Source organism: Girardinichthys multiradiatus, chromosome 22, assembly GCF_021462225.1.
Source record: "Girardinichthys multiradiatus isolate DD_20200921_A chromosome 22, DD_fGirMul_XY1, whole genome shotgun sequence".
Classification (NCBI taxonomy): Eukaryota; Metazoa; Chordata; class Actinopteri; order Cyprinodontiformes; family Goodeidae; genus Girardinichthys; species Girardinichthys multiradiatus.
Window position 1 is genome coordinate 40827957 of NC_061814.1, and position 25162 is coordinate 40853118.

The following is a 25162-nucleotide window of genomic DNA, read 5'->3' on the forward strand; positions in this document are numbered from 1 at the left end:
TGTTTCAGAAAGTAACTTGGAGGTTCAAGAAAGCATTCTAGAAGTTTCAGAAAGTAACTTGTAAGTTCCAAGAAACTGCACTTTAAACTCAAGAAAAGTAACCTGGAAGTACAAAACACGTACTTTGTACTATAAGTTGTGAAATCTTTATGTTCCAGGACAGTAACCTGTAAATTCTAGGAAACAAACCATGAAAGAAACCCATAAGACCAGAGAAATCAGCCTGCAAATTCCAGGAAAGTAACCTGTAAATTCAAAGAAGCAACCAGTGAGTTCCAAAATGTTCCAGAAAGTAACCTTTAGGTTCCAGAAAGTAAAGTTGACCTATACTTTCATCAGAAAAGCAAACTCAAAAAATGATGTTTCCACCTCCGTACTTGACAGTGGGAATGGTGTTCTTTGGGTCATACCTGGCGTTTGTCTTCACTGAAGTCCACAGACTTGCTCACGGTGGTGGACATGTCCAAATGGATACACCTGGTTTGTGGACAGGTGTGTTTAATACACATAAGGAGGTCATCAGTACTTGTAAATGATTGACTGGTTGTAATCTGTGGATACAAAACTGCTCTGTGTTGTAGGGGATCAAATGCTTATTAATCTCAGTTTTCAACAAATCTATTTCTTCTTCTCCACATTGAAATTTGACAACAAATAAAAGAGAAACTGTTCACTTCTTTGTAAGTGAGCATGCTTTTTCCCCCTGCTGTTTTAAAATCACAGGAAGTTATACATGATACTTCCTGGACTAATTAGAAGCTGATTTTCTGCTATGAAGGAATTAATTAAAGATAACGTTATTTAACTTGATGTAACTTGTCATGTTTCCCGCTGAACATTTGAGAATCTCTCTGAAATGTTTTTTAGGTGTTTTACTGATACTTGCAGATTTGTATGAACTATTGATACAAATAACTCCCTTCACCAGTTATATATATAACCCGGAGCTCAGATAACTGAATATGTAGAAAGAACTGCATGGATTGGGAGTTAGGAAGAAGGATGTTATGTGTTCCTGGGCCACGCTGACAGAACGACATGTGATGATGGTCAACAGCTGGTTCTGAATGGTGGGAGTGAGTGATTGTGTGTGAGGAGGGGAGTAAATCAGTCTCTCTTGTCCACAGACCACTCCTCAGTGCGACTAATCATCAGAATGTTACAACATGTGATCGGACATTATTTCTCAGGTTGCATTCAACTGATTTATTTTTTTATCTTTCTGTTCATACCGGTGTTGTTGGACCCATGGGTTTCCTCCCAGAACAACAAGGGCAGAGCTGCAAGGCAGCAGCTGAGCCATCAGACTATAGGGGGCATGGGCTTGTTAGTCCGTCTGAACATTGTTGAGCCTCTAACTTATACTTGCCCGTGGAGAATGTAGCTCCCGGCCATTTTTAGACCAGACTGGCAACGGGAGCTGTAGTCCTGTCTGATAATGGGACTGGCTGAGTTCTTGACAGAACTGTGAGGCGCCTGGTGAGATTATTTCCATAGTTTTACTCAGATGATGGATTTATACGTTTATGTTGACCCGAATATGTCCTGCTACCATTCATGTGACGTCTGTTTCACACTGAGCTCCTGTGTTCATGGTAAAAGTTGTTTCCTTAGACGTGATGTTTGCAGTTTTTGAACCTTTAGCTGTGATTTATCTCACTTAAAGGACCAAAATAGATGATACAGATTCCTACAGTTGTGAACTGTTTTACTGTGTGTCTGCACACAGCATTGTGTGTACTCTAGGCCTAAGTTTAGTGTTGTGCGTAAGGTCAGTGAGTCGGATGTCTCAGGCTCCAGAGGAAACCTCCTCTCTGGTTCTGAACTCAGGAGGAAAAATAGCCCGGACAGGTGCAGAGAGGCAGGGTCTTTGCCTTCATGGGCCAACCACCTCCTCCTCAACTACTCATGCTTTCAATTTAGCCCCTTACTCATCAGCAGTGGCTCAGCTTGGACCAGCGAAGCACTGACAGAATATTCCAGCTGTTGTTTTGGGATTGAAATCACTCCTGCGTGGCTTTTTTCCACTAGAACTGACAACAGAACCATCAAAGTTTGGATGAAATCTAGATCTCTGGTCCAGTTTTGCGTGAACCAGGTCATGAAGACAGATTTATGGCTGAGCAATGACGGCAATGGTAGCACATCACTCCCTTCTTGTTTGGCCATTGACTGGATTTTATGAAGTATCAAGGCCTCATCCTCTGAAAATAGACGCATGCTGACGTAGAGGTATGTTGCTGCTCAGGACGGAGGAGTTTGATGTTTACCGTTATAGTTTTACAATGAAAAAGAGACTACACCACAAAGTAGGGGGAGGTTTGTGCCAAATCTGTGGATTTCTCTGTCATTTTATTCCCACAGTTACAATATGTATCAAACACATCACTGTATGTGTCTTTATTTCTTCTACTTTTTTTATTTTCCTGCTATTTGTTGGAACAGCTTCAAATCCAACTTGGTGAGATGGTGATGCTTCTTGTCTTACAGGGAAAGAGATATGACGATCAAAATCTTTACTTCTTGGCCCGCTGACAAGCATCAGACCAGAAATAGTAAAAGACGAACGTAAAAGAGATGCAACAGCCACCAACATCTTTTAATTCTATTTGATGTGATAAACCCACACAAATTGGTGCTTAGTTGTGAAGTGGAAGGATAATATTACATGGTCATTAAGATACTTGACATATGAAAATGTAAAGCATGTGGTGTGTATTTTTTTTCAGCCTACCTGAGTCAAAATGTAGTAGAACTACCTTTTGCTGCACTCACAGCTCCAATTCTTTTGTAGCTGTACATATTGTCCTTTCGTCTGCTAAATAGCTCAAGTTCAGTCAGACTGGATCGGTTTTGAAGTATTGCCACAGGATCCCAGTTAGATTTAGGTCTAGACTTTCACTGAGCCTTTCTAAAACAAGAAGATGCTTGATTGTTTTTTAATCCTAGTCCTCAGGACCCAGTTTCCTGCATGGTTAGGTGTTTCCCTGCTGCTACACACCTGGCTGATATGAATGGGTGATTGTTAGGCTTCTGCAGCTAGGCTTGATAGCAGGCTGAGGAGGTCATACAAGCATTTGAATCATGTGTCCTGGAGCGGATACATCTCTAAAACATGTCTGTGGAACCTGAGAACCAGGAATGAGAACTATTGATCTAAACCTTTGAATGAATGAATGAATGAATGAATGAATGAATGAAGTTTATTTTGAACATGTACAATAAGTCCTAGTTCTGGGAAACAAAAACATTAGCCAGCAATGAAACAAACAAACAAATGGATAACAAGTACAAACTTAACGTGTCAGAAAAGAAGCAGAAGAAGCATCGGCTTATTTACTCTGTAACTCTCTACAACATGCTTTACCGTGTCCGACACACACCCACATGAGGTAAAATAATAAAATAATTCAGTTGTAACACCTCAGAAAGACAACCGCCCTGCTTTGGACTTCTTGAGAATTATGCTTTTATACATCTTAAACAGGATCATGCTTGGACATCGCCTGAAAACCAAGTGATAATAAAGAATGTGGAGGGAGTTCTAGTCCAGAACATGCTTAGCCTCACTCAGTATGGAAATACTTCTGTTGTGTATGTATTTTATATAGTTTCCAGCTGATTTTAGTATCTATAAAACCTAAAAACTTATTTTGATAAGCTCTTTCAATATTTTCTCCAGCAATCTGTAAATATATTTCTTTTAAAACCTAATAACATGATTTTAGTATAATGATTATTTATATCTGTCAAACCATATTTTTAATTTATACCTTTCTGAATTGATTAATTTCACCAACTCCTGTAAATTCATACCAGACCAAAAAATATGAGTATCATCTAAATAAAAACAGTTTTAGATTATTAGACACCCTAAAAATATAATTTATGTGAAGAATAAAGATGTTTGGACCCAACACTGACCCCTGGGGGACACCTCAAGCATTGTCCAAGCATGATGAGGAACATTCTCCCAACTTTACAAATTGTTTCCTGCTCCTTTAGTAACTACTCACCCAGTGGAGTGCCAATCCTCTAATTTCATATTGTTCCAACTTATTTATTAATATGTTGTAATTAATTGTGTCAAAAGTCTTATTAAGATCAATGAATCCAACTGCGTACTGTTTGGGTTCTATAGCACGTCTTATTCTTCAGTTGCCTTAATTAATGTCAGTGATGTTGATCTGTTTTTTTCTGAACCCATACTGGCTGTCGGAGATTAACTTGTGTTTATTTTTCTAGTTTGTTATTACATAGTTTTTCTAAAGTTTTAGAGAACTGTGGAAGTAAAGAGTCAGGTCTATAATTTGTGAAGTGATGTCGTATCTCCAGTTTTATACAGTAGCTCTGGCTGTATGCTTAGGGTGGTTGTCCTGCTGGAAGGTGAATCCCCGCCTCAGTCTCAGATCTACTGCAGCGTCTAACAGGTTTTCTTCCAGGAGTGTCCATCCATCTTCCTGTCAACTCTGACTAGTTTCCTTGTCCCTACTGAAGCATCAAAAAGTTACAATTTGGCCTCGTCTGAGAAGAGCACCTTCCTCCAGATGCTTGCTGTATCCCTGCATGGTTTGCTGGAAGTTGGACGTCTTGTGGCTTTCCTTCAACAATTACTTTCTTCGTGACACTCTTCCATAAAGCCCAGATTTGTAGTGTGCAAACCTAATAGTTGTGAGATGTGGATCTCTGCAGCTCCTCCAGAGTTACTCTTGAGTCTCTTGGCTGCTTCTCTGATTAATGCTCTCCTTGCTCATCCTGTCAGTTCAGGTGGACATCCATGTCTTGGTAGGTTTGCAGTTGTGCCATTCTCTTTCCGTTTTCAGATGATAGATTCTCTCTCTGAGATGTTTAAAGCTTGGCTTGTTGTTTTATCACCTAACCCCGCTTTAAATTTCTCCACAACCTTCTCGCTGACCTGTCTGCTGTGTTCCTTGGTCTTCATGATGCTGTTTGCTTTCTAACAAGCCTCTGAGGCCTTCACAGAACAGCTGGATTTATACTAAGATTCAATTACATGAATGTTGCACTATATTTTACTCAGAGGTAATAGAGTAAAAGGGGCCGTATTCGGATGCATGCCACACTTCTTAGATATGTTAAAAGAGTCCTTGAACAAGTTACTTTCCACTACTTTAGTTAGAGCTTGAAATCAAGAGGATCCCTTCAGAGTATGTTTGATTTGATCATTAACAGAAAACAAATAAAAACAAAGATGGTTTGTCTCTGCTGACTTGTAGGTGGTTTTGTGAAGGAAAGGAGCTGGAAAACAGCCCCGACATTCAGATCACCACCAGCGGCGAGCTGCACTCTCTGATCATTGCAGAGGCATTTGAGGAAGACACTGGTCGCTATTCGTGCTTCGCCTCTAATGTCTATGGGACAGACTCCACGTCGGCTGAGATCTATGTTGAAGGTAGGGCTTGTGTTTCTCTGCTGTGTTAAAGCATCATCTAATCACACCCACAGAGCTTGATCCACACGCCTGTGTGATCCTTCAGGTGCGTCCTCTTCAGACTCTGAGGGTGAACAGCGCTGTGAACATGTAGTCCAGTGAGTTTTCCATCTACTGTCATGATTAACATCAACTCAACCGTAAATACAGTCTGGTCAAAAATGTACACGCATGCACCATTGGCTTTAGCTTTGGGCATTTATGACTTATTTAAACTCTTTTTAGGGTGAAATGAATGTACACAAAACAGCTTTAATGATTTTAAAAAAGTGAGAATTGGGTGCACAATTGAATTTATTGAGTCTGTATGCCTACAATAAATATGAATTTCTGCATCAAATTCTTACTGAAATGAAGGTTGTTGGAAAAAGCACAGTTAAAGCTTTTTTCCACATCTGTGCCTGGGTCGTATCAATCCTAATCTTGCCTCACGTCTATGTTTTTCAAAGGCTGCAGCGCAAACCACCAAAGTCATCTCCATCTTTACCAAAATCATCAAACCAAGCTCGACCTGCAAAGGATGACAACTCGGCAGCATCTCAGCCTGCGCCACCCACAGTCGAACCAGACGAGGAGCTTTCCTTAGAACTTAGCCAAACTGCTCCAGAAGCTCCTCTACCAGTCCGGACATCTGCTACTATATTTCAAGTGCCGGAGCTCTCCAAAGTGTCCTTGGCTCCTCCTGCTGAGGAGGAGCAAAGAGTGTTACCTGTGCAGTTGTTTCCAACTTCAACAGGGATAACCGAACTGACAGAAACTCAGGCGGTATCAGCAGGTATCCCAGTAATTTTAGCGCAACATCTGGAGCAGACAGCTGGAAGTACAACTACGACGCTGCCTTTAAACCCAGCAGTGTCATCCATCCTGTCAGCTGCAGCACAAACACCCCAATCTCAGGTAGACAAACTAGAAGGCTTCCATCTGCATTGCAAATTAGCCTCATATTCAGTTCTAAATATCATTACGGACATGTCCTGTGTGTGCTTTCATGCAGACTCCAGCCTTCAGCCAGCACTTTTCAGAAGAAATAAACGGGCAACCTGTTATGGCAGGCCCAGTATTCACAAAGGTAGTGTCTTTCTTGAAAGGATTTGAATTGCAGGATCCAGCAGATATATTTATATATCCCTTTGTTTTCTATTTTGTCCCAAAAGAGCCTACAGGACCTCAGTGCATCAGAAGGCCAGCTGGTGGTGCTGGAGTGCCGGGTGAAAGGAGTCCCATCTCCTCGGGTGGACTGGTACAGGGAAGGAAAAGTCATAGAGGACTCTCCTGATTTCAGAATCCTACAGAAAAGTAAGCTCTGCTGCCTTTGCACTCATGTCCATCTGAATGTTTGGTTTCTTGTAAACATTCATCTGTACAAAGAGATAAAGACATCACAATATAATCTAAACATTTCTCTGGAGGTATTTTATGAGCCTAAACTCCTGACAGTGTTGATGCTCCTGTGAAAGAAAACTCTACAGGATAGACGCTGTAGTGTAGTAACATTTCACAAGAGGGCACAAACGTTTGTTCTCCATTTGGTTATTGAATGTGTTTTGCAAAAGTGTTTACATCCCTTAAACTTTACAGCCATAAATGTCAATGTATTTTATCATCTGTGAAACGGAAAGAATTTGATGCATGACTTTCAAAACGTTTTACAAGTAAAAGACTGAAAAGTGCAGTGTGCATTTCCACCTCCATGTTTGCTTGTCTCAGACAGGCATAAGGTAGTTGCGTTGGATTTTAATTTTAATTTAATTTTATTTTATTTAGGGGTATCAGAGTAAAGCACACCAAAGTTTTCTGATTTTTATGTGCAAAAACTATTGAAAGCAGGTATAATTTTCCTTCCACTTCTCAATTATGCACTACTTTGTGCTGCTGTTTCACACAAATGCCCATTAAAATATACCAAAGTTTGTAACTTGACAGAATGCATGATTACTTTGGCAGAGCTCTGTAGCTTAAAAAGGTCAGAAACTGTAAATCCTTGCAGAACTAAATAAGGAAAATTAATATAAAGATAAAAATAAACTATTCTACTGAAATCTTCTCTATGTTTAATTTAAATGTATTGTTCAAAGGAACTCTCTCATCATATCAACGCGGGTCATCATGCATTTAGTCAAAAAGGTGTTTTAGATCACTTTTGTAACAAATGTTGGTGCCTGTTCTTGTTTCAGAGCCCAGATCTCCATCAGAATCAAGTACAAATCCCATTTGATCACTCTGTGTCAGAAACTTGTTCACTGCACCACAGCAGCTGCTTGCCTGTTAGAGAAGCTGCATTTTGTACACATTACACGTCCTCAGCTGAAGCTTCAGCCCTTCTTCTGTACATAAGCCAGGGCTACTGTTCCCATAAACTGGACCATATAAGGTATTCCCCCATCCATGGCTGATATGGTCATCTTGCAGCAGCTGCACACTGACTCTCAGCTCAAATGATGCACAGAAAAACACCGCTGAGCAGTTTGACATGATGAAGAGATTTTTATTATGTTTTTTCTTTTTTTCTTGTAGAAGAAATATGCACACTGGTCATAGCTGAAGTTTTTCCCGAGGATTCAGGGATGTTTACCTGCACAGCCAGCAATGAATATGGAACAGCATCCAACGCTGCCACTCTGAGGGTCAAAGGTAAATCACCTCTTTCTTTATGCAAAGTTAAAAAAATTGTATTTTATATATAAATCAATTTTTTCTGTTTTTCCTCAGCCAATGGCAGCAACAGCCCCCATGTGAAGCCTTTCAGCGGTTTACTGTCAGAGTCCCGCCGAAGCCAAGAGTTCTCCCCATCAGCTCCAGCTGCGAACTGCCAACCAGAGGTTGCAGTCAGCAGCAGCATCAAGCCCCACGCCAGCACCATTCGCCTTGAACCACTCGTTTCCAGCACGTTATGCCTGGACCCATTAAACACCAGCACCCTCCGTCTGGAACCCTCCATCTCTGTCCACCAGGACCTGCAGGGATCCAGTGGAGCACACACTGATCTCCAGAGCCCCAGGCAGATTTTCTCCATTCAAAAACCGTTCACGGTTTCCCCTGCAGCGGTGAATACATCTGAGCAGAAAGGGTCTAGACCTTCAGACAGACATGCCAATGCTAAGGCAGCCCCAAACCCTCCGAACAGCAGCCCCAGTGTGGTCCCTCTGCCCGACCCTCCACCCAACTCCTGCCTGAAAACAGGCACCTTGACGAACCACAGAGACTTCCGCTCCAGCTCTAGAGTTGGCCTGCGCGTGCACTTCAAGCTCCCTGAGGATGAGGAGGACGAACAAGAGGGCTCATCCCACCACTCTGATGAAGACCTCAGTCTGGGACCATTCAGCAAAGACCCACCACCAGTGCTGACCAAACCTAAACTGTGAGTAGAGTCAGGAAGAGGTGTAGAGGGATTTAGAGAGTGAAGGGGAAAAGTCAGTGGCATCAGATGGAGATTGTGTGCATCAGTTATCCAGACTGTACTGTTGTTGCTGGGTTTTAGAGGGATGTGTTAACAGCAGCGGAGGAGGCGGGCGTTTCCTCCTGCCCTCGCTCAGATAGCAGCTGTAGCCATTTCAGTTCTTAAACTCACGCAGGCAGACGTGAAATGTGGATCTTCAGACTTTCTAAAACAAAGGATGGCGTTTTTTATTTGTAAGTTTGCTTCTTTTTATTTCCATTTGCAGAAACGACTAAAATCACGCTGTTACATTTTGTATTGGTTGTTTATTTGAGATTAGAATTAAAAAATGTAATTTATTGTTTGCAAAAATGCAATAATTTAGCGATGCGTTAGAACTGAAACCTGTTGACACTGAAAGGTAAACTTGTTTGCAGCTGAGAGGGTGCTGTTTATGAGCCACTTGTTTTTATTCCATAAAAGGACACCTCAGTATTCCTCATGCATGCCCCCATTCCTTCTCAGGTTCACTACGTGGACATAACTTAAAGAACTCTGCAAATGTTTTCACTCCCCTGGACCACAATTTCCACATTTTGTCACATTCCAACGACAAACTAAAGTGTATTTTGTATTAGACAAACCAACACAAGGTTGCACATAGTTGTGAGGTGGGAGAAAAAATATACATGGTTATATAGAGCTTTAAAATCTGGAAAGTGTGATATGCATTTGTATTCACCCTCTTATTCTGACACCCCTAAATCAAGTGAAACCAGCTGCCGTCAGATGTCACCTAAATAGTAAACCGAGTCTCTGTGCAATTTAATCTCAGTACAAATCCAGATGTTCTGTGAAGGCCTCAGAGGTTTGTTAGAGAACATTAGAGAACAAGCAGCATCATGAAGACCAAGGAACACAGCAGACAGGTCAGGGAGAAAGATATGGAGACGGTTAAAGGATTATTATCCCAAGCCTTAAACATCTCACAGAGCTCTGTTCAATCCATCACCTGAACATGGAGAGAGGATGGACCAACTGCAAACCTACCAAGACATGGACATCTACAAGCAGCCAAGAGACCCATTGTATCTCTGGAGGAGCTGCAGAGATCCAAATCTTAGGTAGGAAAACAACTCCACCAATCTGGATTTTAAGCAACAGTGGCAGGAATCCTTAAACATGTGAAGAAGATGCTCTGGTCAGATGAGATCAAAACCGAACCTTTTGGCCTATAGATAAAACTATGTGTGGTGGAAAACCAGCACTTCGCATAACCTTGAACACACCACACTCATGTTGATACAAGGTGGTGGCAGTATCATGCTGTGGGTATGTTTTTTTTTAGCTGAGCCAGGGAAGCTGGTCAGAACCAATGGCAAGTTGGATGGAGCTAAACAAAGAACACTCCTGGAAGAAAACCTGTTAGAGGCTGCAGAAGGCTTGTGAAGCGGGTGGAGGTCCACCTTCCAGCACGACACCCACCCTAAACATACAGCCAGAGCTACAATAACATGGTTTAGATCAAAGCATATTCGTGTGTTTGAATGGCCCAGTCAAAGTCCAGACTTAAATCCAAATGAAAATATAAAACAGGACTTGAAAATGTATGTTCACAGATGATCTCCATCGAGTCTAACAGAGTTTGAGCTGTTTTGCAAAGCTGCTAGAGACACATAGTCTAAAGACTTGCGGATGAAGGTGATTCTGGAAGGGTTGAATAAAAATGCAAGCCAAACGTTTCAGATTTTATATACAAAAAATGTAAAACCCCCTTGTATTTTTCTGCTACTTTGTGTTGGACTAGCTTCCAACACCTCAACAAAAACACTAAAGCTCAAAGCGTATGAATATTTGGGGAGCACAGAGCTCTGACCGTCAGTCTATTCATGTCCAGTTGTTGTGTTTTCATGAACAGGGACCCGACTCAGCTTCAGCTTCTGCATAACCAGGTCCTCATGGAGCAGCAGCAAGAGAATGAACCTCAGACAAAATCCCACACTCAACCACAGTCCAAGCCCCCATTCCAGATCCAGGTCCCGCCTGAGGTCCAAAGTCCCCCTGAAGGTCCTCTGTGGTCTCCCAGAATGCAACGCGAACCCCTGGAGCCATCATTTCAGTCACATCCGATTGCTCCCTCTGCACCTCCTCTGACCTCCACCACTCCTCCTGTTCCTTCATTCATCTCACCCTCAACACTTATCACCACCTCCTGGACCCCTCCTTCTGTTCCTCACTTCAAAATGTCCCCCCTGGTGACCAGCTTACCACCTGTAGGTCAGACAAACACCATCCATGCCTCCCATCTGAACCTATCCCCTGCAGCTCTGAGCAGAACAGCACCTAAACCCCAATTCAGCTCCCCCTCTGCACCGAAGCTCAGCACAGTTCTAACAGATTCAGCTTCGACCTTGCTGCAGATTACATCCCCAACTCCTCAACTCAGGAGCACCCACGCCTCCCTCATGAACCTGACAGCCATGCCCTTCAACTACACCCGGCCCAAAGAGTTCATAGCAGCTCAGACCCTCTCACCCATCAGGAGTCCTTCTCCAACAGAATCACCGGTTCCTCTGCTCCAAGAGCTGGCTGCTGAGCTCAACTCTTCTGCAGCCAGCTCCCCTACCCCTCCACTATTCTCCCCACCTCTCAGGTTCTCCCCCACAAGGGTTCTGAAGTCCCCCACCAGCCCTTCGTCCCTCGTGTCGTCACCCACCCCAGGGCAGGGGGCGTTCCTGAACATCACGCCTGGCCTACGAGCCCAGTCCCCCCCTCAGGCCTCCTCTCCCACCTCCAGCACTTCCTCACCCAGTCCCATTCAGAACCCGGTGGCCTTCCTCAGCTCCGTTCTGCCGTCACTGGCACCGAGTCAACCCACCAACTCAATGGGCCTACCTAAAGGTGCTCCATCAGGGTAAGTTCCCCCTGAAATAATGCTCATGAGGCCACGAACCTTTACTACATCTTCATCCTTTGTCTTTGCAGGGTTCAAAAGAAGGCCCCCAAGGCACGTCTGCCATCAGTTGAGAACATCCGTGAAAGCAAAGAGATTCTGCTCCAGGACATCGAGAAGAAACTTCGGTTTAAAAACGATGCTCCACAATGTGTATATCAGCAGGTACTGGCTAATCTCTGAAACATTGAAACCTTTCTCTGTAGGCCAGTTTTCAGTTATGTTTCAAGTTAATGTTAACATATTAACCAGTGACTGATTCTCAGCTTTGTCAGAAATCAGGGTTCCAAATAAGTTGAGACTTTGTACATTTAAAAAAAAAACCTCCTGCATCAGGACTGATATTAGACATCACATACAAGGAAATATTACGATTTTAAAGAAAAAAGTGCATCTAATTCAATTCAATTCGATTCAGTTTATTTATATAGCCCCAATTCACAACACATGTTGTCTCAAGGCTCTTCACAACAGTCAGGTTCATACATTCCAATTAATACTAACAGTTGAACAGTGCAGTCAGAGTTAGCTTTTTATTCAAATTGAATAAAAAGTTTTCCTATCTAAGGAAACCCAGCAGATTGCATCCAGTCAGTGACTTGCAGCATTCACTCCTCCCGGATGAGTATGTAGAGACAGTGGACAGTCACTGGCGTTGACTTTGCAGCAATCCCTCATACTGAGCATGCATGTAGCGACAGTGGAGAGGAAAAACTCCCTTTTAACAGGAAGAAACCTCCAGCAGAACCAGGCTCAGTGTGAGCGGCCATCTGCCACGACCGACTGGGGGTTTGAGAGAACAGAGCAGAGACACAAAGAGAACAAAGAAGCACTGATCCAGGAGTACTTTCTATGGCAAGGAAAAGTAAATGTTAATGGATGTAGCTCCTTTAGTCGTTTCACCTAGAAAGAAAGAACAGATAAACTCTAAGCCAGTTTTCAAGGTTAGAGTCTGAAAGAGAGCACACAGAGTTTGTTACAGTAAAAGCTCAGTCAATCACCATGTTTGGAGAGAGAAAGGGTTAAACACTGAAAGACAGGGCTATGTGGATCATCTGTAGAAGGTGAGCATTAAGTTGTTGGCAGCAGAAGATCAGACGATGCCCCTCTCCAGAAAGGTGTCACAGGTAGACACAGAGTCAGGCCAGGTGTAGCTTCTAGGAAGAGAAAAGAGAGAACAAAGTTAAAAACTGAAATAACAGCAAATAATGCAAAATTGGAGAGTAGTGTGAGAATTTAGTGAAGAGGGTGAAAGTGGTCATTATGTCCTCCAGCAGCCTAAGCCTATAGCAGCATAACTACAGAGATAGCTCAGAATAACCTAAGCCACTCTAACTATAAGCTTTATCAAAAAGGAAAGTTTTAAGCATAGCCTTAAAAGTAGACAGTTTGTCCATCTAGAGCTCAATGATGGTCACTGTTATACTAAAAACCACAAGGATTGGGATACCTCTCTCTGTCAGACTGATTATAACCATTGGAAAAGAGAGGGGGTCATACAGGTAGCAGAAATGGAGGGTGTGTTTGCACCTCAACCATAACTGGTTGAGGTGCTAAACCTGACTCCCCCTTACTCCAACCAACAGGGAGGGAAGAAGATGGATGTAAAAAAAATAAGGAAGATAGCTCAGGATAACCTAAGCCACTCTAACTATAAGCTTTATCAAAAAGGAAAGTTTTAAGCCTAGCCTTAAAAGTAGACAGGGTGTCTGCCTCATGGACTAAAACTGGGAGCTGGTTCCACAGGAGAGGAGCCTGATAACTAAAGGATCTGCCTCCCATTCTACTTCTAGAGACTCTAGGAACCACCAGTAAACCTGCAGTCTGAGAATGAAGTGCTCTGTTAGGAACATATGGAACCATCAGATCTCTGATGTATGATGGAGCTAGATCATTAAGGGCTTTATATGTGAGGAGGAGAATTTTAAATTCTATTCTGGATTTAACAGGGAGCCATTGAAGGGAAGCTAAAATAGGAGAAATATGATCTCTCTTTTTAATTTTCATCAGAACTCTTGCTGCAGCATATTGAATCAGTTGAAGGTTTTTAACTGCATTTTGTGGACATCCTGATAGTAACGAATTACAAAAGTCCAACCTTGAAGTAACAAATGCATGGACTAGTTTTTCAGCGTCACTCCTGGATAGGATATTTCTAATTTTGGCAATGTTCCAGAGGTGAAAGAAGGAAATCCTAGAAACCTGTTTAATATGGGATTTAAATGACATGTCCTGGTCAAAAATAACACCAAGGTTTTTTACATTATTGACGGAGATCAATTTAATGCCATCCAGGTTAAGTGATTGACTAAGCAGTTTCTTTTTTAAAGCCTTCGGTCCAAAGACGACAACTTCTGTCTTTTTTAGAAGCTCAAAATTTAAAGTCATCCAAGTTTTTATGTCTTCAAGACATGCTTGTAGTCTATCTAACTGGTTGGGTTCATCAGGATTTATGGATAAGTAAAGCCCGAGTATCATCAGCGTAACAGGGAAAATTTATTCTATGCTGCCTGATAATTTGACCTATTGGAAGCATATACAGTACAGACCAAAAGTTTGGACACACCTTCTCATTCAAAGAGTTGTCTTTATTTTCATGACTATGAATATTGTAGCTTCACACTGAAGGCCTCAAAACTATGAATTAACACATGTGGAATTATATACTGAACAAAAAAGTGTGAAACAACTGAAAATATGTCTTATATTCTAGGTTCTTCAAAGTAGCCATCTTTTGCTTTGATTACTGCTCCACACACTCTTGGCATTCTGTTGATGAGTTTCAAGAGGTAGTCACCTGAAATGGTTTTCCAACAGTCTTGAAGGAGTCCCCAGAGATGCTTAGCACCTGTTGGCCCCTTTGCCTTCACTCTGCGGTCCAGCTCACCCCAAACCATCTCGATTGGGTTCAGGTTCAGTGACTGTGGAGGCCAGGTCATCTAGCGCAGCACCCCATCACTCTCCTTCTTGGTCAAATAGCCCTTACACAGCCTGGAGGTGTGTTTGGAGTCATTGTCCTGTTGAAAAATAAACCAAACGCAAACCGGATGGAATAGCATGCCGCTGCAAGATGCTGTGGTAGCCATGCTGGTTCAGTATGCCTTCAATTTTAAATAAATCCCCAACAGTGTCACCAGCAAAGCACCCCCACACCATCACATCTCCTCCTCCATGCTTCACAGTGGGAACTAGGCATGTAGAGTCCATCCGTTCACCTCTTCTGCGCCGCACAAAGACACGGTGGTTGGAACCAAAGATCTCAAACTTGGACTCATCAGACCAAAGCACAGATTTCCACTGGTCTAATGTCCATTTCTTGTGTTCTTTAGCCCAAACAAGTCTCTTCTGCTTGTTGCCTGTCATCAGCAGTATTTTTGAATTGAATTGAATTGAATGAAGGCCTGGTTCACACAGTCTCCTCTTAAAAGTTGTTTTAGAGATGTGTCTGCTGCTAGAACTCTGTGTGGCATTGACCTGTTCTCTAATCTGAGCTGCTGTTAACCTGCGATTTCTGAGGCTGGTGACTCGGATGAACTTATCGTCCGCAGCAGAGGTGACTCTTGGTCTTCCTTTCCTGGGGCGGTCCTCATGTGAGCCAGTTTCTTTGTAGCGCTTGATGGTTTTTGCGACTGCACTTGGGGACACTTTCAAAGTTTTCCCAATTGTTCAGACTGACTGACCTTCATTTCTTAAAGTAATGATGGCCACTCATTTTTCTTTACTTAGCTGCTCTTTTCTTGCCATAACACAAATTCTAACAGTCTATTCAGTAGGACTATCAGCTGTGTACTGTATCCACCTCCTGCACAACACAACTGATGGTCCAAACCCCATTTATAGGGCTTGAAGTCCCACTTATTAAACCTGACAGGGCACACCTGTGAAGTGAAAACCATTTCAGGTGACTACCTCTTGAAGCTCATCAACAGAATACCAAGAGTGTGTGGAGCAGTAATCAAAGCAAAAGGTGGCTACTTTGAAGAACCGAGACTATAAGACATATTTTCAGTTGTTTCACACTTTTTTGTTCAATATATAATTCCACATTTGTTAATTCATAGTTTTGATGCCTTCAGTGTGAAGCTACAATATTCAGACATGTAAATAAAGACAACTCTTTGAATGAGAAGGTGTGTCTAAACCTTTGGTCTGTACTGTATATAGTAAAGAGAATTGGCCCAAGTACTGAACCCTGTGGTCCTCCACAATTAACCCTGGAGTTTAAAGATGATTTATCATTTACATGAACAAACTGGAATCTGTCAGACAGATAAGATTTAAACCAGCCTAGCACTGTTCCCCTGATCCCTACAGCATATTCCAGCCTTTTTAAGAGAATATTATGGTCGACTGTATCAAATGCAGCACTGAGATCTAACAGAACCAGTACAGACACAAGTCCATTATCTGAGGCCATAAGAATATCATTAGTGACTTTCAGCAGAGCTGTTTCAGTGCTATGATGAGCTCTGAAACCTGACTGAAACTCTTCAAACAGGTCATTGTTGCGTAAATGCTCACACATTTGATTAGCAACTATTTTCTCAAGAATTTTAGATAAGAATGGAAGATTGGATATAGGTCTGTAATTTTTCAAGTCATCTCGATCAAGCGAAGGTTTCTTAAGCAAAGGTTTAATTACAGCTACCTTAAAAGCCTGTGGTTCTGATCCATTCCCTAAGGATAGATTAATCATATCTAAAATGGGGCTGGTAATCAGAGGGAACACTTCCTTAAATAATTTGGTTGGGATTAGGTCTAACATACAAGTTGAAGGTTTAGATGAAGCTAATATTTCTGATAACTCAGGAAACTTCACAGGATCAAAACAGTCCAAACACAGATCAGGTTCTACAGTTATTTCTAATGTTGTCTCACTTGCTGAGGATGAAGTAATTGTCTTCGGGAGTATGTCAAAGATTTTATGTTTAATAGAATTAATTTTATTTAAGAAGAATCCTATAAAGTCATGGCTGCTAAGAGCTAAGGGAATGGATGGCTCAACAGAGCTATGACTCTGTGGAAGTTTAGCAACTGTTCTAAAGAGAAACCTAGAATTATTCTTGTTCTCTTCTATTAATGATGACAAATAAGCTGTTCTGGCTTGGCGAAGTGTCTTTTTATACAACAGTAGGCTATTTTTCCAGATCACGTATGAATCCTCTAGGTGTGTAGGGCGCCATTTTCTCTCCAATTTTTCTAACACTGTGCTTTAAAGTACGCACCTCTGAATTAAACCAGGGAGCTAGCCTCCTATGAATAATTACCTTCTTTTTCAAGGGGGCTTCATTGTCTAATGCACCACGCAATGATGAAGTAACACTATGAACAAGAGAATCAATTTGTGAAGGGGAAGAAACCAAATTATTGCCTTCCACTGTGTTTTTCTGTGATAATGAGGAAATCAAAGTGGAACAGATTCTTTAAAGATATTTTTTCAGCACTAGTGGCCTTTCTTTTTTGACAGTAGGCAGACAGGAAAGAGAGAAGGGGAGACATTCGGCAAATGTCGCCTGGTCCGGGACTCAAACCAGGAACGGCCGCTTCGAGGACTGTAGCCTCCGTATATGGTCGCACACTTAACCCCTACACCATCAGCACCGCACCCTGAACAGATTCTTTAAAGGTTGTTACAGCATTGTCTGATAATGATCTACTATAATGAAATTTTCTTTCAGGTGTGGAGCACTCGGCCAAATCAAATTCAAAGGTTATTAAAAAATGGTCAGACAGGACAGGGTGGTGGGAAAATATTGTTATGTCTTTACACTCAATGCCATATGTCAGCACAAGGTCCAGAGAATGAAGACAAAGGTGGGTAGGTTTGTTAATGTTTTGAGCAAAGCCAATTGAGTCTAAAATAGCATTAAAGGCTATATTTTGACTATCACTTTCAGTGTCAACATGAATGTTAAAATCCCCCACTATAATAACTTTATCTGTATTTAACACTAAATCAGATAAAAGGTCTGAAAACTGATCTACAAATTGAGAGTAAGGGCCTGGTGGACGGTACAAAACAACAAACAGAAGTGCTTTTAGTGCTTTGCAATTTGGATGAGGAAAACTAAGGATTAAATATTCAAAAGAGTTGTAGCTATTGATTGTTCTGGGACTAGTCAACATCTCACCGCTAAGTAGTTCAATCATCAGTATGACGGAATATCGGTTTTAAAATAAACATTTGCCAATTAAACCTCTCATTAAGAATCTGTTCAACCTTGTAAAGTTGCAAAGTGTTTTTTTATCCTCAGCAGTTAATTATTTGATCCGTTTGGAACAAATGGCTGGAATAACATAAAGAAACAAAAATAAATCAAGAGTTTGTTAATATACAGCATCCTCGATAATTATTGGCAGAAATGTTAAAGAAGCGTAAAAAGCCTAAAAATAAAATTTATTGCATAATTTGACTCTGAAAGACTATGAAAAATCAAAACTTTAATTTGAGGGCAATGATTCAGTCGATGATTAAGTAGTATTTAAAACTTTGCTGTTAGTTCCTTGTACAACCACACTTTGCCAACAGGATGGCATTTAGTCTTCTTCTATGACATTACACATGGTTGGAGCAAATAAAGAGACAGAGTCCTGCCTTCAGCTCCCCTCACAGGTTTTCTTTAGGATCTAGGATCAATGTGGAGAAGACTAAGTCTGTGTCTGTTGGACAGTTTCTGTGTTAATTTACATATATACTTTGTATCATTATCCTTCCGAATGATGCAATGATGACCAAACAGATGGATGTGGGGGTCACCAAGTCTCCATAACAACCATGAGACACTACCTACAAAAAGGCTTTTGTGTCCTACCATCACAAACAGACATGTGGAGTTTTTCTCAGATTTTAAACTGGAACCATATGTTTTCTATGATTAGAGTAAGAGAATGTTCTGGTGTAAATAAAAGCACTTCATGCCCACTGTTATGTACAGGAGAGGATCTGTGATGCTGTGGGATTGTTTGACTAAGTAAGGTTTTGGGAACCCTGGTCAAAAAGTATGCCATCAGGAACAATGTGACATATGAGGACTTTTTAAGTAGAAATCTGGTATCCTCTGCTAGAAACGTAACTTGAAAAGAGCTCATCATGAGATCTTTCAACAGTATAATGATGCAAAACAGTGGTTCTCAGTCCTAGTCTTCACCTGTCCCTCATGTTTTAGGTGTTTTCCTGCTGCCAAACACCTGACCTAAACGAATAAGTGATTAACAGGCTTCCGTAGCACTTGCTGGCATCCTGAGGAGGTCATTTGAATCAGGTAGGCTGCAGCAGAGACACATCTAAAACATGAAGAAGTGTGGGCTCTGACAAGCAGGATTGGGAGCCAGTGATCCAGGACATATGGCCAAATCAACACAGAAATAGTTTAGGAGGCAAAAAAATCAACTTTCTCCCATGAATGTCTCCAGATCTGAATCCTATGAGAAAAAGTGTAAGGGGAGATGAAGGAAAGAGAGCTTAACAGAGGACTCTCCCCCAGTTCCAGTTAAAATCCGAGATTCTGTGCATTCTTTCTGTATGATCCAACCTTGTGAAGTGGTATAGAACCAGACTAATCCTATCTTGTTGGCACACAGGCATATATGGTTTTATGTAAATCCCGACTGAAAAGTGATACAATTAAAGTTTTCTCCAGTGTGAAATAATCTTTATTATTATTTTATACATCCTTACCAGGTGTTTCAACAGGTGTGGAGGGCGCTGCATGCATGCATTCTCCCTACATGTTTAAATAAACGTGGATCTGGACTAATTCCGACACCTAATAATCCTCCTTCATTTCAAAGTGCTGCAAACACCATCATCCACGTCATTCATCACTGTCTGTTCACATCCAGTAACGACATGCAGAGTGCATGCTCGTTCCTGCAGCTGGTGTGTTTTCTCAGCTTGTAGTATGTTTGTACCATGTGTGTGTCTTTGGTGTTCATCCATCCCTATCCTCTCATAGAAGCTGAGTAATAATGGGAAAACAGCGAGCAGACTCCTTGGACCAAACACTGCTGCTACTGTCATTAACTATGATGAGGTACATGATCTTCCACGGCACAGGCTCTGCTTTGCTCGAGGATGTATGCGTTACCGTCTCAGACCAAAAACACGGATATATTTTTATTCTTTCCCAAATAATATTTTTAATTAATATTGCTAATCGAGCATTTAAGTTTCTGTTGACTAATGTATAACATGCACGAATGATTCAATCAGAACTAAGGGTGAAAATGCTTTAATATGAATAAATGTTTTAAATATTAAGTTCATTTACATCGCAACTTTCCACCTGAAGCCATTTTGTTTCTTAATATTAATAATTTTCCCATAAAGGGCTTTCATTTCATTAGAACAAAAATACAACTAACTTGTGTTTTTTGGGGTCCAAAGGATTAAAAAACACCTCAGAATTTCTTTTTGTACTGATCACAGAAAATGTTTGACATCTAGAAACTGAGGGTTTCTGTGTCAACTTTTCTTCTTCTGTTCTCTGTTTTACCCTGAGCCGTTTAGTTTGATTGGATGAGCAACATTTGTTTTCTCCGCTGCATGAAGGTTTTAAAACTCATTTTCCATCAAAGTTGGACCAGCATGTAAAATGTAATGGCAAACAGGATGTAATGATGTGGAAATGTCATGTAAAATTATTTCTATCCCTTGAACTTTCTCACATTTTCTTATATTAAGAAGCAAAAACGCCATTGTATGATATTGGGATTTTATGTGATGGATCGACACAAACTAGTGCATGATTGTGAGGTCGGGGAAAACAATACATGGATTTAAAATTTTCTCATACATAAAAAACTGAAAACGTCTACAGACTTGCTACAGCTGCAAGTCAATCAGCTTTACCGTCTACAGAATAAAAAGTCGAGTCAGGCTGGATGGACTGCATCTGTAAACATCTGTTTTCAAGTCTTGCCCCAGATTCTATATCGGATGTAAGTTTGGACTTTGACTAGTCCATTCTAATACATGAATATGGTTTGTTCAGGATTGTTGTCCTGCTGAAAGGTGAATGTCTGCCCCGATCTCAAGTTCTTTGTAGTTTCTAGCAGCTTTTCTTCTAGGATTGCCATGTTTTTAACTCCATCTTTCTTCCCACCAGCTTTCTTGTCCCTGCTAAAGAAAAGCATCTCCACAGCATGATGCTGCCACCACCTTGTTTCACCATGTTGTCTCATCAGACCAGAGCACCTTCTTTCACATGTTTGCCATGTCCCTTACATGCCTTGTAGCAACCTTAAATGGGACCTTTTATGGCCTTCTTATAACAGCTTTCTTCTTGGCTTTTTCTATAAATTGCAGATTTGTAGAGAGGCTTTCCCACCTGAGCTGTGGATGTATGGTGCCTTTCCAGAGTTGGTATGGACCTCTTGGCTGCTTTTTAGGTTGATACTCCACTTGTCCACCTAATAGTTTAGGTGGACATTGGTTTAGTATGTTTTGGTAGGTCTGCAGTTGCTCCATCCTCTTCCCATGTTCAGATGATGGATTGAACAGAGCTCTGGGAGATGTTTGAAGCTTGGGATATTGATTAATAACTTAATCTTATTTAAAGGTTCTCCACAACTTTATCCCTGACTTGTCTGCTGTGTTCCTTGATCTTCATGATTGTGTTTGCTCTTTGATGTCCTCTACATACGTCTCAGGTCTTCACAGAACAGCTGGATTAAAGATTCAATTACAGGTGACGTCTGAAGGTAACTGGTTGCACTGGGTTTTATCTAGGAGTATTATGCCAAATGGGCTGAATGCAAGCTAGGACCACACTTTTCAGGCCTTTTATTTCAGTAAAATGCATTGAAGTTGAGAGAGTGTGAAACAGTTCAGAGGACTGTGGGTCTGCAGCTAAACTTTTAATCCCCATCGCAACGTCTGCTGCTATCGAGTGTAAAAATGTGTTCTTTACTTTTATGTGAGAAATACAGTTTGTAAATCATTTGATCTGTGCTTCTTGTTTGGATTTACATTTTAAAGAGGGTCCGAGCTGTTTTGGAAATGTGGTTTTAAAAACTCACCATCCGTACCTACTACAAATTGTTACAGTAATTTCTCCGACACAACAGTATGTTTGAAGCAGGGGTGTCCAAAGTGTGGCCTGCGGGCCAGTTATGACTGCAATTCAGGAATGATATTCTCAACTCCTTTTTACTCTCTTCTCCCTGTGCTGGAAAAAGGTTTAACCTGGAAGAACACATGAGACAACTCGTTGTCTTTCCATGTTATCTTTATTGAAGACAAATTCAGGTTGATCACCTTTAAACAACAAAGAACACTTTCATTTACTCTTTACACGTTAACATGCTTAATGTGAAATTAGCTACATTTGTTTTTATTACGAATCATTTGAAAGAAATCTAGCTGAAATAAATTTTCTAAATCAAACAAAGATTGACCATAAAAATATCAGCACTGAAAGCAGGGTTGTCCTTATTTAAATTGAAATGAAACAAAGTTAAACTTGATTAATGATTAATTTTCAGACAATTCAAATTCTATACCATTGCTATGGGGTGCCGTTTGAAAAGTTACACAGTCAAAAAATGACAGCAATAGTTAGGGTTATTTAGAGGAACAAAATGGGGGTTTATTTTTTAAAGTCATAATTTCACCATGTCATTAATACATTTATAAAAGTCACATTTAGCAAACTAAATATTTAGTCAAAACTAAATATGTAGCTCCAAATTAAATATACTGTTTGTAAACTAAATATTTAACTCAAACCTAAATATGTAGTTTGTAAAACTAAATATTTAACTTGTTTAGTTTGGGACTTTGACATTTATAAATGAATGAATGACATGGTGAAAACATGACTTTGAGAAATGAAATGTTTTTTCTCTCCAGTGATTGGTAAATAACTTGCTGTCAGTGTTTGACTGTGTAACTTTGCTCCTGTAATCCATCAATCACAGAATTTAAAGAAAAGTTCAAAGTTTCTTTTACCAGTAGCATTCTGCAGGTTGATCACTGAGATTCATCATCTCCTGTGTATCCTAGGCTGTGGCTTAGAAAGTCACACATCTCTCTTCCTCAGGTGGTGTCTCAGAATTTAGAGGTCCCCTAGAAACACAAGTCTGCTCTGTTTGTCTGTTTTTATTTCCCTGGCTTGTCCATACATTTCAAAAATTCTTACAGTGGAAAATATTATGTACAACCCTGTATTTGTCTGTTAATAGTTACACTATTTGTATTCTCTTGATTTTGAAAGTAAACAGGACCTCTTTTATCTAGTGACTTTTACTCAAAAGTGGACTTTGGTGCACCTAAATCTGCTTTTAATTCATTGATTAAACTTGGCTAAATACAGGAATCGTTTTGAATGGATGAGTGACCCAAACCCTTTTCTTATTGCTGAGAATAAACAAATTTTTTCAATCGAGCCTAAAAGAGTTTGTGTCCTGGATGCCTTTCTTTTGCAAACATGCAAATACATTTTTCAGGTTTTTAATCTACAATAATTTCCACATCCCTTTCCTACAAGAAAATCTACCTCTTCATCTGTTTAATTCAAATATTGGATGCTTAGTTGGTTGTAGAGCAGGTAAATGAAAACCACAATATAATATTTTGTAATTTAGCGAGTATTTCTTACTTGACGTGACAAAAAGTTTGGACACCCCTGTTTTAAACAGATTCTTGTTGTTTCATGTTCCTGATTCCTGCACACGTCTTTGATCTAAATTTGTTTGCATGTGACTGCAGTCATCAGTTTTTTATGTGAAGACAACGATCTGACTGCTGGATTACTTGGATATTGTGGCTTTCCTTTTTCCAGGAGTACAAAGTGTCCAATTTCGAGCAACGATTAATGAGTGAAATCGAGTTCCGCTTGGAGCGAACGCCGGTGGAGGAATCGGACGATGAGGTGCAGCACGATGACATCCCCACTGGAAAATGCATCGCACCAGTGTTGGACAAGAAGCTGAAGAACTACAAGGCCATGGAGGGTGTGTCCGTTACTTTCACCTGTAAAATTGTGGGCGTCCCACCTCCAAAGGTGAAATGTTGACAGAACCGGGTTACAATCATTCGTGTTTATCCCTTCTTGTGATCACTCACATCTGTGTTCCTGATCAGGTTTACTGGTTCAAGGATGGCAAACAGATCTTGAAGAAGAACATTCATTACCAGAAGATAAGAGAAGGCGACGGGACCTGCTCCTTATACATCGAGTCCACCACCGGTGACGACGATGGAAATTACACGGTTATGGCAGCCAACCCGCAGGTTTGATTTCAGCTACCCTTTTATTTTATCAACGCCTTCTTGGAGGCTCTGGCTGATTTTGGATTTGCTGTATAATGATCATCAGGGACGAATCAGCTGCTCGGGACATTTGATTGTCCAAAGTGGACCTCCTCCAAGCCGGCTGACACCTATTCAGTCTCAGAGGTGAGCAGACCTTAGACTAATGGGATCTGTGGAGACAAATACAGCGTGAGGAACCTGGTTCTAGGAAGTAATTTTATTCAGGATGTTGAGGTAGCCTTGCATGTACTTAGCAGATGTTCAACACACTCTAAACTGTGGTAGATGAATGACCTAATGAGGATGAGAACATTTTGTTGGTGTACAGCACCCCCACATCACAGGCCATCAGGTTTCTAGTTAGTATGTGCTGGTGGTATTTCAAGGACTTCATTAAATCATGCACTCTGAACAAGGTTCTCAGGTAGGCCCACAGCATCACAGGTTCTTTACCATATTTAACAGTGGTAGTCAACCCCATGCTTCACATCATGCTATTTATACGCTGAGTATTGGTCCCATCTGATCGAAGCACACAGTTCCAGTTTGATGCCCACTGGGGTTTAGCAACCGTTACACACCACTTCTGTTGCTGGGATGCCTCTCAAACATCCAGTTAGAATGTAAATAGCCTCTAATGCGGACTTTAGTCCTCGGGGGCCGGAGAACTGTAACTTTCAGAGGTGTGTCTGCTTCAACCCTCCTAAATCAAATAGTTAGGTCATTAAAAGGACCCAGTAGAATCTGACTGATTGACAAGGAGGGGATTCATTAATTTGGTTCAGGAAAACATCTAAAAGTTCCAGGACACAAGGACTGGAAATGAGAACCTTTGTGTAATGTTGTTTTTTTTTTGAGAGATGCTGACCCTAAGATGCCCCACTTAGCAGTTCTTAGTGATCTTTGGAGATGTTTATCAACCTCTATTGTCATCCTCCTCACTCTTGTTTGTAGCAAAGTCAATTCGAGTCTGCATCCAGCTTGTTTGCCACCGCTCCAGATGTTTTTAATTGTCGCTCTCCCTGACATTTATGGGCAAACGTAGCCAACTAATTGACTCATGAACATCAGCACACATCTGCCTCACTTAAAGTTTTCTCTTGTGTTTCCCATTTTGAAGAGTAC

At 41.0% G+C, this 25162-nt stretch overlaps 1 protein-coding gene across 3 annotated transcripts in view; it reads left to right on the forward strand.

The window, feature by feature from the left end:
- The window catches only part of mypn (myopalladin), a 33330-nt gene that overhangs the window by 3478 nt on the left and 4690 nt on the right, over nt 1–25162 (forward strand). For 2 of the 3 annotated variants that reach the window (XM_047352473.1, XM_047352474.1), the window contains exons 3-15: nt 5238–5413; nt 5499–5550; nt 5902–6349; nt 6447–6521; nt 6607–6748; nt 7967–8083; nt 8162–8810; nt 10747–11742; nt 11814–11946; nt 19737–19814; nt 23565–23786; nt 23867–24016; nt 24102–24181. In XM_047352473.1, coding sequence (XP_047208429.1) covers nt 5238–5413; nt 5499–5550; nt 5902–6349; nt 6447–6521; nt 6607–6748; nt 7967–8083; nt 8162–8810; nt 10747–11742; nt 11814–11946; nt 19737–19814; nt 23565–23786; nt 23867–24016; nt 24102–24181 — 3318 coding nt within the window. The remainder of the gene's footprint in view (nt 1–5237; nt 5414–5498; nt 5551–5901; nt 6350–6446; nt 6522–6606; nt 6749–7966; nt 8084–8161; nt 8811–10746; nt 11743–11813; nt 11947–19736; nt 19815–23564; nt 23787–23866; nt 24017–24101; nt 24182–25162) is intronic. The other variant, XM_047352475.1, reaches the window with a different exon arrangement.